General features: G+C 37.7%; 1 protein-coding gene across 5 annotated transcripts in view; it reads left to right on the top strand.

Annotated features, from left to right (window-relative positions):
- The window catches only part of cxxc5a (CXXC finger protein 5a), a 39,936-nt gene that overhangs the window by 15,148 nt on the left and 11,023 nt on the right, over positions 1-13,765 (top strand). For 3 of the 5 annotated variants that reach the window (XM_044139873.1, XM_044139875.1, XM_044139872.1), the window contains exon 3: positions 10,281-11,290. In XM_044139873.1, the coding sequence (XP_043995808.1) occupies positions 10,496-11,290 (795 nt within the window). In that variant the 5' untranslated portion in view covers positions 10,281-10,495. The remainder of the gene's footprint in view (positions 1-10,280; positions 11,291-13,765) is intronic. The other 2 variants (XM_044139876.1, XM_044139874.1) reach the window with 1 other exon arrangement.

The raw sequence follows: 13,765 nt of genomic DNA, 5'->3' as shown, positions 1-13,765 counted from the left end.
CATTTTCTTTAATCACACTTGGTGAATGATTGATGTTGTCCTCAAGTTTCATAGTGTATACAAATGACACACTATCATTGTAATGTTAGGCACTATAAGTGTGGCTTCTCTGTGTGGTTTCTCATCAGTATGTGCCAGTAAAAGGAGCAACCAGCCCCTTTCAAGTTTACCTGCTTTTATTAAATGCTACCATCAGTCTATATCTAAATCAAACATTCACTAATGTTTTGTTTAGGCATGACCAGCAGACTCAAGACCTCAACTTATTGCATATTTATTATATGCTACAATTAGCATGCTATTTCTTTAGCCTTCTCCATGGTTTACAGAGCTTTGCATTATACAGTATTGTGTTGATAGCATATATATATCTATGTATACACAATTCATGTTTGAAAAAAAAAATATATAAAAAATATATACACATATATATATATTTTTTTTTTTCAAATGTGAATAGAAAACTCTTTTGGAAGGAAAACATAGAGAGATGACAAATTCTCTATACAGCACAGAAAATGGGTAAAAAATGGTAAATGGGCAACAGGGCTGACATTATTTGGTAGTATGTGAACATTTGTGAATGAAATCTCTGAATGTTTGTCAATGCTTCAGTTCTTAGTTTATTAGCTCTTTTAGTACTTCCAGTGTAATGATCATATTCCAATAATTTACCGTACATAGATTAAGATTAATAAAAGAAAAAAGTCACAACATCCTAATTTAACACATGCATAGTCCTGCATATTTATTGGCACCTCTCATAAAATTTTGTTAAAGATCCTTAAAATAAAATAATTGATTTGGAGATTTTGCATTCTCTCATGTCTTTCCTATTCTGGGGAGAGGCTAAATGAAATTGGTGCCAGTGTCACTTAATAATTCTACCCCATGAAAGCAGGAAGGCTCAGATGACTGATCAAAAGTTTCTGTTCATTCCGATCAACTTACGAAAAGTTCTTATTCTTTCATATCTATAATTAGGAGTTTTCATTAATGATTACTGTATTTTTCTTTTTTGTTAACTTATAAGTGGGATCATTTTCCCCACCCCAATATCTGGGGTCTTTCTAGATGGAGTTTGCATGTTCTTCCTGTGCATGTATTGGTTTTCCCCTGGTACTCTGGCTTCCTGCCACAATCCAAGAACAAACTGATCATTTAAAGATCAGTTTACAAAAACAACACTTTGTATTGGTGAACTACAATTTCATTGATGTCATTACTTGTAATAAAGGGAAAACAATGTGCAAACTGTAAGAGAGAAGCCTTAGGTTGCTCTTGTGTGACTGTGCTTGGGACTTTTGTCTTAAACTTGGCAAGATTTGTCACTAGGCGCTTTTAAGTGGGGGGAAATAAATGATCAGAAGATACAAAATGTAGTTACAAGGTTGATCATTGTCAAGAAGGAGGTGAGCAAATATGCTTAGATCCTTATTAAAACTAAGAAGTTCAAATGTGATGCATGGGAAGTTCTACTACTCACTCCTGCTTTACAGCCATAAATGCCAGGCTATTACATTATTGTAGCAGAATTAAATTGGTTATTCTGTGCTAATGCCAAAAAGGCAAACAGTTTCTCTCCTGCTTGTAGTATGTAGACAATCATTTCTGGCTGTAGCTTCATATTGTGTAAATGGATCTCAGATTCCTGTACAGCATGTAAGGGTGAAGTGCATACACTGTTTTTTTTATTTTTTTATTTTAGGTTTAACCTCCAGCTAATTATAGTCACTGAAATCATGCAAATTATTTCATTAAAATAAACCCACAACATTTGTTGTCAGGGGAGTGTGCACACACACATGCAGGAATGAGGGGTGAGGAGTGACAAATTAATGACAATGCAGTCAGTTGTATGTAGGAAAACAGCTAAATAAGTATAATAGCTTATTTATCTGAATACTTCTTTGGTCATTTTAGAATGTTCTCAGTTTTTCATTTAATATATTTTCATATAACATGTAAGGGAACCTTTAACTGCAATGAACCTCTCCATTGCAGATGTATAGAAATTCAGAAATATATCAAGTAATCCAATGTGGCTGAATTAACAACAATAAAACTCTAAATCCAATTCAGATTGTCTGTGCTGAGTGGGCACTAAACCTACAGCGAGATTTATCTTGCCATGTATGTTGGCATATGTGAAATGCTTTCCATGTAGGTCCATGAAGAAATAAAGCATGTTCTATAAAACATCAAGTCCTGCTATGATGCACTTCCGTAATCAGTGCGTGCTTTTAGAAGACAAGTGTTAAACTCAGTGTTGTTTTGCATTGGAGTAGCCTGGCCAGTGCCTTCCTATGAAATTCTTCTTGATTAAAATGCCGCTTCACAGCACAGTCTGGGCTTTCTCCCATTTACTTGGATTCCTCCTGTAGAATTTCTAATTTCGTCAGCGATTTGGTTAATTAAAACTCCAACAGAGTCCACGCCTCCAGAAATCAATCATTTCTCAGTAACCAAGCTTCCACTCCTTCTGTACAAAGAAAAACATGGAGGCTGGTTTTTAATCAGGCTAGCTTTGGAAGTTACATTTTGCCCTATTGTCACTGCTTCGTTTTAGTGATTCTCTATATTATGATTACCTGTCTATTTTGGGCTAAAGGTAACAAAATGTGGTAGTGTCTCCAAGTGGTCCAGTCAGAGAAGTCCAAGTCTCCTGGCATGTCAATCCCTCCAAACATTCGGCCTGCTGACGTGGTTGAATCCTTCTCAGTACAGACAGAGCTTCTGCATAGCATGCCATGAGATTAAGTTACATATTACCAGGTAATTGCTGCAATGTGGGTTTAGCTCTCGCATGTGAACTGCAGCAGTTATTTAGTGGTAAATGTGGTATTTCTAAGTTGCAGCGTTAATTTTACAATTTAAAGCCGTCCCTAAAGCTGTATGTCTCTTTATTTGCCATTAAATTAAAAGACGGATAAGCAAACATGTGAGGGCTTTATATCATTTAAGGATAAATTTGAAAAGGCTTTTGACAAAGCTTCCCAGTGTTTTTCACTAGTCAAATGGTATTTTGTATGATGACCTTAAATGTATATATGCAAATGCTTAAACTTGCTCTCTTCAAACTGTGAGGAAAAAAAAGCTAAATTATGACAAAGCTTTAAAAAAAATAAACAGTTCCAAAAGAAATACCTCAACACTATGACCACCGTTTCTTCTCCTGTGTAACTTCACCTAAGGAACTGGTCACCAATTATTTTTGCAGATGCTTTAATTATAGGTTCTCACAAAACACTAAGGCTTTTGCAGTTTTGAGCTGAGCTATCTGACCATTCTGAAAAATAATTCAGTTGTGTAGTTCTTGGACTGTATTGATCTTTTGGTAATTTATACATTGGTCTTTATCTCTGTGCTGGCATCCAGTGTTGCGCGTTGTGCACAAAGAAATTTGCAAAAAAAAGAACACAAGAAAGAACCATTGAGATGTCAAGAACAACTTATACGAGCACGTTAGGAAACGGAGGAGGCTTAATGTGTAAGAAATGCCACTTTAATAGGTGGCTATTAGCTTAAGAAAAAACATTTTCCTAAGAGACGTTACTTAGTCTTTATATTTTGGATGTGCCAATAAATAAAGTGAGCCTGCCAGATGAATTAAACTACATCAGCTATCCTGTTTTACCAAAATGACATCCAGGCTGTCTTTAGAATGCAGCTGCAGTTTAGGAGACAGTTCACATGAGGACACGAGGCTTCTCTGTAAATGATGCGCTGAGGGGAGCTGAGAAGCCAGGGTGTTGGAAGTAGAGGAGGGTGATTAACTAGGGACTATATGCCATGCTCAAGGTTTATTATGATTGAAAGAGTGTGACTGATAGGGCACACAGCACAGGAGGATGAGTGCAAAGCTAATACATTGTAGGTGGACTTGCTGTCAGTTCTTACCTTATGTTTTAATGCAGTAACAGTGCTGTATGTGTGCATGCTGGACAACTCCTCACCCCCCACATAAATATGGTAAATAAATATTTGCCATTGGCAGCACTTTTGTAATTTTGCAGTTTATATTCTTGTACATTTTTACGTTTTTTAGCCTCATAAACAAAACAAACATTAAACAACGGGATCTGAGTCATTCAAGACCAGTGCCAATTCCTAATACAGTGCTACGTTAAATTAACAAACGTTATGCCATGTATATTGTTAAAAACAGAGTAGTTTTACAGCGTAATAATATGACACACTGTATCCCATTAGTTTTACATGCCTTACATTAGTGCTTGGATTTTCACTCAGTGATGATGTTCAGGACAGTGAAGCACAGCCTCAAAACATAGTTAAGTTTTGGTAATTTATTCATTGGTCTTTATCTGTAGGAGTTATTAGGGAACAAGTCTTACAGTTGTTTACTTAAAAGGGAAATAGCTTTTATTATTTGTGTCTAAAGGTATGTCTGACTCAACACATGCAACAGGCTTTATTAAACTTACACTTGTTGACACTTACTGTGTTTCCACTACAAATGTTTGCAAATCCTTATTGATTTTCCACCAATATCAAAAAAATACAATTTCGCAATTGAGGTGTTCCCATTATATAAGAAACCCTATTAAAAACATGTGACTACGTTTTGTCATGCGATGAGTAATTGAAAAATATGATGCACCGTCATCCTCCTATCTCGTCCATACGTCGTCTTCGTCTTTTCTGTCAGTAGTAACATCTGGTTGTTGGGTGTGCTGTGGTGGCGTAGGGGACAGTGCGACCCACATTTGGAGGCCTTGAGTCCTCGACGCGGCCGTCGCAAGTTCGATTCCCGGACCCGGCGACATTTGCCGCATGTCTTCCCCCCTTTCCTGTCAGCCTACTGTCATATAAGGGACACTAGAGCCCACCAAAAAAAAACCCATCTGGTTGTTGATCACATAACTTGTGTGATGATTGCAGTTTTGCAAAATACACTAATTTTGAAATGGATGGAAAAGCACCTCATTTTATTGCAAAATAGCTTTTGTCAAAAAAACCTGAGGTTTTTTTTTTATTGGTGTGTTTAAATGGGCAAATTTATTTTCCTAACTCCAGGTTACGTGACTTCATGGTCAATGGAAATAAAAGCTAATGTTTTTAGCAAGGAGCAGGATTTCACAACGCTAGACTGTTAGTTTGTTTGCTGTCTGACATAATATGACCTTCATCATGTTGATAAATTGACTTGCAAACATATGTCAGTTCAGACCCAGTTAGTTGTTATTTTATTCTCTTACTGTTTTGTACATTTATACCTTTGTAACCATCAGTGGTTGCTAACATTCGCAAACATTTACTTTCCTGTTTAAAAGTGAAGTTTTTAAAAATGAATATGTTTACATGTTATTGACTAGTGCGGTATACAGTATATGTGCTATTGTTTTCCTTTAGGACTTTTTAGATTATTTTGGATTATTGTACATAGTTTTCACACAAAAAATCTAGCATAAGGGTTAAGGTTAGGGTTATGGTAGACCAAAATACTTTTTACATGCTCTTGATGTGCTCATTTTCACTCCCTTCCATTTTGACACAAATTAAAAGCCGTCGAGTTTTAAAGAGGTTAGTAAATCTTCGTCTTTGAAGTTGACAAAGACAAAGATTTTATTATCACTATTTATGGAGTTTATTTAAATCCACTTCTTCCACTTAACTTTCAGGAAAAGCCACATTTATGCAAGTTTATATGTAATTTAAGTATTTTTCAAAGTCTGTGCACTACTAAAGTTGCACTTTTGTCCCTCTCTGACACTGATTTTTGCTTTCTTTAGGTCTTACTTGGTAGTTATGCATTTTTATAGAAAAATGTCTTAGTTTTGAGGCTTTCAGTGACTTGGGGAAAAAATATCATTTATTTGCAAATGAACCACCAAAACTGAAATTGGCTGATTCTGATTTCTGACCAGGAGTGCATCTCCTGCTGAAGACCTGCTGACTCAGCTGTTTGTTTAATTTCCTGCAACCCTTCTGGCTTCTTCATTCAAAACTCAAATAGCTTTGGGTTACATGTAAAACTAAAGACAGCATACAGTAGATTGAGATTGGGTCTGTACAGTTGAAACACACACTGGAGGAGATGGCGACTTGAATTTCAGAGTCCGACTTAAATTGCACTTAAGTCACAAAAACAAATACTTGAACCTTGAATTTGACTCACGGTCTGGGACTCGAGACTCATTAACACATTTTAAGTTTCAGAACGCAGCTACTTCATTACCAGATATATATGGCTAATCAAAATACAAGTACTTTCTGTTCTGTTAACGCTTAAATTCACTCACTAGACTATGTTTTGTTCATTACGTTTTAATTTGTAGCGTTCTTCGCCTTATGTTTTCTATTTAAATTGACATGATCGGTTTTAAATCTAAATTTAGAACATGGTTTCTTAATGTAAAAAAAAAAAAAGCTAAATCAGAGTGACAAGAAGAAAACATTTTCAAAATAGTTCAGGTGATGACAATATGAACACACGAGGAACAGTATTTACTCCATTACTTCAAATAAAAGAAAAACGTTTGCATGAAATGAGATTAAATGTAAAACTCATTCCATTAGTTTACACATATTTGTATTGCTAATTGGTTAAATATTATGATAAATCAATCAAAAATATATTGAAGGTGCCTCATTGCAATTACCTTGCAAGTTGAATCGAATGCTAAAATATTGTAAGGTAATTGCTAATTAGTGTTAAATGATGTGTGTTAAATGGTCAAATTACAGCAATTCACTGTTATTATAGGTTGCAAATGTTTGCGAGTGCTTTTTTTTTTTCAAAAAAGAAAATCTTGTCATGTATTCACTTAATTAAACCATAACTAAAACAATTGAATGTTGACTGAAGATATAGTTTAGAGGAATTTTTTAGTATTTTTCTTAGTCACATACAAGGCCTTCTCCAGAGACTATAGAAAACATGAAATTCACTAATTCAGCACTCTTTACTCGCAGCTGAGCACAGATTCTGGTAGGAGGGGATGCTGTCGGGAAACCAGACCCGGGTCAGTGCAGCACCGGGGAAACTGAAACTACGGGGTTGAAGGGCTGCAGAGCTGGCTCTGGTTCTTTGGCGCCGCATCCCCCTGAGCTGGTGAAAATGTGGGGGCTGTGCTTTAGCCTTTGAAGCTTTACCTCCCACTAATTCTGGCCTTCCAATTTCCACACACTGCACAGACACCCCCCCCCGACCCTCCATCCTCCGCCCCTCTCTTTGCCTTTGTTTCCCTTATAAGGATTTGCCCGGCCATTTCCTCAACGTTTCTGAAAGGTGGTGCGCCTGTTTGTTAACCTGGACAGGTCAAAAAATAGTGTCATTATATAATAAAGTATTTCCTTGCTCTGGACTGGAGTGTCACAGGTTTGTTTAAACTACAAGTAAAACTCGTCATAAATAAATACCACTTTACATTGTTTACATTTGAAATTTTGATAGATAAATGAGAATTTCAAGATGACAAACTTCTTTTTTCATTCTGAAAGTAAAAGATAATGACAAACAGAAATGTTTGTCAGTGAAAAGTGGATAATCTGCACAATCTTGAAAATCTGGGATTTTTGTTTATCATCTTTCAAGCCTGATTAAGTATGAAAAAGTAAAACGAGTATAATAATTATATGAATATATATAATTATAATATAATAATTAATAATTACATTTTTTAATAAAATTCAAAATATTTGAAAAATAAAGTTTTTTTTTGTTTGTTTGTTTTTTTGCTAAATAATGTCATTAGCTTTGATTTTTCACACCAAAACATACATTTATGTCAAAACCTTGAAGCTTTTATGCTCCTGAGTTATTGACAGAGCCCACAGATAAATGGAAAGTCATTCAAAAATAAAAAATAAAGCAATTTTGGAACTTTCTTCCAGCTTCTAAGGCCATTTTTATATATCTTTATAAATTGATTTATAAAAAGATTCATAGATCACAAACTTTTTCTATGCAATATGTATTTATTAAAGGATGATGCAGTGGAAATTTGATGTTATTTGAAGGCTAAACATGATACATTTTAAAACATACCTGTTATAAGTTGCTCCATATTTTCTACAGAAGCTGTGAAATAGCCCTTTAACACATTGCTAAATTTGAAGTCTACTTCACATTTATAGTCATTCATTCATGGTATCAATATTAAAAAGAACCTTGTAAATTAGTTGTTCTCTGTGTTATGAACTGCTGCTGAAAACATCCTAAAAATTAAATCTGATAAATAACCGGTGTTGTTTATGAAAAAACAACTTTCTACTGCTGTGGCAGCAGTAGAAAGTTTGGACATGAACTCATGTGTCCAAACTTTTGATTGGTGCAGCCAATATGTCCTGTTAGAAAAAGACAAAAACAGACTGTTTTGGAATACATTGCAAGCACTGCCTTGCTTGCGATAGGAAGTCGTTTATCAAGAAAATTATTGTCCTCGCTACAAATTAATTCATTAGATTGTATTATATTGAAGTAGCAGGGACTTGGCTCCCCACCTTGTAATTTCCTTGCAAGCCAATCAGAGAATCTGCAGGGGAGCAGGTGTTGCCTCATCAGGCAGGAGTGTGTAAGGTTTGATTAATGGATTGATTTGGTAAGAAAAGAATTAGAGGTGTTGTAAAAGCTGTTGTTCTTGGGCAGAATTTTCATAAAATTCTTCCACAGTTGGGCGAGAGTTTTCAATGCTCCCAATGAAACTCATCCCCAGGTAACCATGTTTTTCTGCACAAATTCCCTAATGAATAGCAAACGTTACATCAAATCTGTATTAAAAATGTTTTATATTAAATTCTAGTTCAGAGAGATGTGATAAGTTGATTGATTTTGGGACCTCACCTGTGGAATGATTTAGTTTTGTACTCATTTGCTGTCAGGTTTACAGAGTTTTAAGTTTAGCATCTTTGTTGCTTTTCAGCCACACAGAGCAGCTTTTAAACCAAAATGCTCTAAAATGTTTGTGCCCCACTCGCTCAGCAGATGACACACTATATACACCCTTAATGCGATGGGCTGATAAGAGCAAGCGAGACGTAAAGCAGAACTGAATCTGCGTGTATAGTAAATGCTTTAATGTTTCTAGAAGCCACAAATGTTGCCAAATGAGCGGTGCAACAGAAGATGGAAAGTGGATAGGTGATGAATTTTTGTTCAGAATCAGTGATTCTGAAAAATATCTGATTGTGAAGTGGTAATTGATCATTTTAACCGACCTTTTGTATCTTACATTAGTAACTAACACGGCTAATCATGCTTTAAGAACGTAGATCCTTCACTTGAGTCTGAGATTTCTGAAAGGCTGTCACCATCTCTAAATCTAGCATGATCCATGACAAAAAGAGCTTGAATCTCAGAACAGAGTAATTTTACTCTGCTTCATTCAGCCTTCTTGTTATCTGCTTGTTGTCTTGCTCTTTCTCAGATTGTTGCAGTGTGAATGAAGTGAAGAGATGCAGTATTTTTATGCGTCACAGAAAACTATTCCTCTTTCAGCAGCTTCTTACATCTCTGTGCATGCTCTGTGTTCATTTTATGCAATTCTTGGTTTGGTTTGCGCAACCGCAGAGATTACAATCGTCCTATTTCAGACACAGGGCAATTTCTTGGTGACTCTCCATAAATCAGGGTTCCGACACAAAAATATGGAATTTGATTAAATCATGTTCACTCTGGATGAATGTGGAAAAATTTAAATTGAGTGCCAAACAAGTTTGTGATTCCAGACTTTTAACTTTTTTAATTATATCTACAAATTAGAAAAATCCTAATTTCAGTAATAATAAAAATATTATTTTACTTAAATTTATTTAGATGATGGTCTTTAGTTTTTATGGACAAAATAACAAGCAAGATTAGATAAACACTCATTCTAAAATTAGCTTTTTTGCCCTCCATGTCATTTTAGTTCTAGGTTTAAATTGAATCCATGGATCTTGAAGTGATGCCAAACAAATTCTGATTTCTCTTTTTGTTTTGGGAATTTAAGATAGAACTGATCACAAACTATGATTTAAAGGATCTGTTTGCAATCCAGGACAGTGTAGTTTATATATTTCAATGTTCTATACATTATACTTGATCCAAGTAGATATGTCAAAAAGTTGTGAAATGGCCCTCACTCATGAACAGAAAACCAGCTTCAGCACAGACAATAAAAAAAACCCAATGCATAACTTATAAGTTAATACATTTACTTAATGCAAATGTTCCTGCTTAATGTAGGAATTTAAGTCGGCAGAGTTTTGGAAATATTGAATGAAAACATCTTGAGAACTTTAAATAATAACCCTCTTTCTCTTCTCTCCCTGTAAAGTTTCCTGAAAGCCAATGGAAGAACGTGGATGAGGGCCGCGCTTCTAAGGAGGAGGAAGGCTTTGGTGCCTGTCTCTTTCTGACTGGCTGACTGGTCCGCTAACACCAAGCAACACTCTCACCAGGGCAAATAACGGGCAGAGTAAAAGTCCTTCATTGCTCACCCCTTTCCCCTTTCCACCCTCACCCCCGACCCAGGCACGTACGCACCGGACCATGTCTAGTGGGCTGTCGGAGGGACCCCAAACAGAGGACCTGGAGCGGAGTAGCTGCAAACAGGACTCTCCTGTCATAGAGCGCAGGAATCGGAGTGGCATCATCAGCGAGCCCCTCAGCAAGAGCCTTAAGAACTCGCGCACCCTATCTCAATATACAGCGGTCTCCTCTGCCACCACCAATGGACACACGGACAATAGCTCAACGAAGAGCCACTCGGCCAAACCTCAACCGCCCCCAGTTCCCCAAGCCACTGTCTCCACACTAACAGCAGCCAAGTTGGACAGAACCTTAGAACAGGTTCTGGAGGGACAAAATGGCCTGCTGCACTTTGCCCAGGCAGCAGCGCTGCTAAAGCGAGCCGGTATGGAGCACATGCTCCTGCCTGGGGGCATGGGAGTGGGAGTTGGCGGCGGAGACGCAGGCTCGGGGGCTAGCGACTTGGAGGGTACGTCTGTCACGGACGCCGTAGGTGGTCCCGTTGACTTCCCATATGGAGTAGGGAGCGGCTTCCCCTTCAATCCGGGCCTTTTCATCATGACACCGGCTGGAGTCTTTCTGGCGGACAGCGCGCTTCACATGGCTGGCTTGACCGAATACCCGGCACAGAGCGAGCTGGCCTCTGCTATCAACTCCGGCAAAAAGAAACGGAAACGCTGCGGCATGTGTCCGCCTTGCCGACGGCGGATTAACTGCGAGCAGTGCAGCAGCTGCCGGAACAGAAAAACAGGCCACCAGATCTGCAAGTTTCGCAAATGTGAGGAGCTGAAGAAGAAACCCTCTGCTGCACTGGAGGTAAGACAGTGGTGGTTAAGATGTACTATTGCTTAGTGAGGTGAAACACCTGCTTGAATGGGTTTGATTCAGAGCGACAGAGACAATCTAGCAGAATTTGAATGCACCAACCTCAGCCCCCAAGTAAGACACAACAATTCAATCATATAGAGGGGGATACAAAATGATGTGGAAAAGTCTGAGGTTGAGAAGTAAACTCCTACTTAAAAATACAAATAGGACTCTTGAATAGTCTTCCCCCTGAAAGAAAATTAGCAAAGTGGGGGTATATGGTGGGCTGAAGCTTCTCGAGCAAGGAAATGACAGGTGGTGAGTAGAACGGAGGGCATGTTCAGTGTAAGCAAACACTATGGGGTCTCTTTAATCTGCCCACTATGGCCACACAAGCGCCATGCCTACATATTTCAACCCGAACACTGATTCAACCTGCCACCACAACGCAACTGTATTATTCAAAACGTTCTGCGGAACATTATACTTTCCTCAAGCGGGACCATTTTAGTCTGATCCAATATAACTCTTGTTTTGCCTACCTTGGCGACAGAAATTTGACTAAAAATAATGTGTGAGTTTGTGGAATAAGATTGGCAGTAATTGTGGATATGTGTACAGTATGTGTTTGAATGTCAGTATACATGTGTGGGTATGTTTGTATATGAGTGTGCGTATAATGAGGTCCATCTGGCTGCAGAGCTGTCATCTGGAGCACCAGGTGTCAGTGTGGCACACTGCACCCCCTCTTCTGCTTGCCACTGTCCTTCTCTCCTGTGACACTCCTGCTCATCTAAATGGCCCTCCATACTTCCTGTCTGCTGCCTCGCGCTCTCTGGCCTAACTAAGCCTGGCCGTGGTGGCAGATGTTTCATCTCAAAGGAGACAAACTTTTGTGGATAATGGTGTCACTTTTGCATTGCATAATAAATTGATAGACATGAAACACTGTGTGAACATAAACCAATAGAGAGGCCGCTGGTCTAATTGACCCAAACCGAATCTATGCTGCAAACAGCTAATGGCCTTGCTACGATCTCTGTCTGATGTTGATTGGGACGGACAGCTTAGTCTTGTGTTTGCAGGCTAAAAGGTTAGTTATCCAGGCCTGATGTGCTGAGTTTGGCCCTTCATGATAAACTTGATAAATGTGTAAATATCACATAATTTTGAGTGATACAGCTATGCACATGGCAGGAGATTTCAGAATAATGAAATGCCACAATTCTTTTTGTCAGCATGGTTGTGTTATTATACCTGTCTTGTACATAAGTATAAGGACATTCTTTAATTCTGAGTCACAGATGTGAAGGTAAGTTCTCTAAGCTTGGAATCTCTCTGTTGCAAGCTTATAGCACTCAGCTCTCCATGTTGAAACTCTTATTTTGATAAGAGAGAAAGTAGTTCCTTAGGTTCCCTGTTGTGTTGAGAAAGTTGACTACTTGCCTGATTTGCTGAAAGCACTCTGTTGCAGAAGCATCAATAAAGCCTCGATCTTCTTTCAGTGGCTTATTTAACCAGTTTTTTGGGTACGTGAAGTAAAAAAGATAAACACTGACAGATTGATTGATAACTACAAAGGATTTATAAACAGAAAATATCACAGTTTGCTAATCTTAGTTGCCAATAAAGTTAATATCTACTTCCCATCAGCTGCAAATGAAATGACTACCGGTATTTTGGTTTTAATCACTCTGGACTTTATTTTAACAAATCAAGTTCTAATATTAGAGGTCACAATAAATGTTAATAAGAGACGGCATTATATAGTTTGTCACTTTGTAGCTTTCAGACAAGAAACCTCCTCAGAAGAAGGGTGGGAGAGAGTTTTCAATACTATATTCCATTTTTAGTGTGGTAAAAATGCCTGAAAAACATTGAAATTTGAGGTATGACCTTTTTACCAGTTGGCATATATATAAAGTACAGACCAAAAGTTTGGATATACTTTCTAATTGAATTCAATGAGAAGGTGTGTCCGAACTTTTTTTAAAAGTTGTTCATTTCGAAGGCTAGTGATAGTGGAATGGATCAGAGTAAAAAATCAAATTTAACCCTTTTTTCATTGGATTTACAAGTGGAAAAGGGCTCAATACGCCTGGCCTGAGAAGGACTCCTACAGAAGAATACGTCTCATCGGGGGCAGTGAAACTGAAAATTGTTCAATTCTTGTCACTAGCAGATTTCTATTTATATTTTAGTACAAAAAGAAAAAAAAAACTGTTGTGGCTTGTAAGTCAGTGTCACGTTATCAACATAACTCTTCTTCAGTACTTCTCAAGCGTCCTCAGTGGGGTTAAAGTTTTGACGTGGTGGTGGAAGTGGAGAACTTGTGTACCAGTATTTTGATTTAAAACCTGTTTGGGTAAATAGTTACTTTACAGTGAGTGAGAGAACATGAGCCCTGTGGGTTTCTACTGTCCCTGTGACGTACTGCCGATCTGTCTGGGGTGTATCCCGCCTATTGCCGGATGACAGCTGGGA

The sequence above is a fragment of the Gambusia affinis genome, linkage group LG15, assembly GCF_019740435.1.
Source record: "Gambusia affinis linkage group LG15, SWU_Gaff_1.0, whole genome shotgun sequence".
Lineage (NCBI taxonomy): Eukaryota > Metazoa > Chordata > Actinopteri > Cyprinodontiformes > Poeciliidae > Gambusia > Gambusia affinis.
This window is presented reverse-complemented; position numbering and strand designations above follow the sequence as displayed.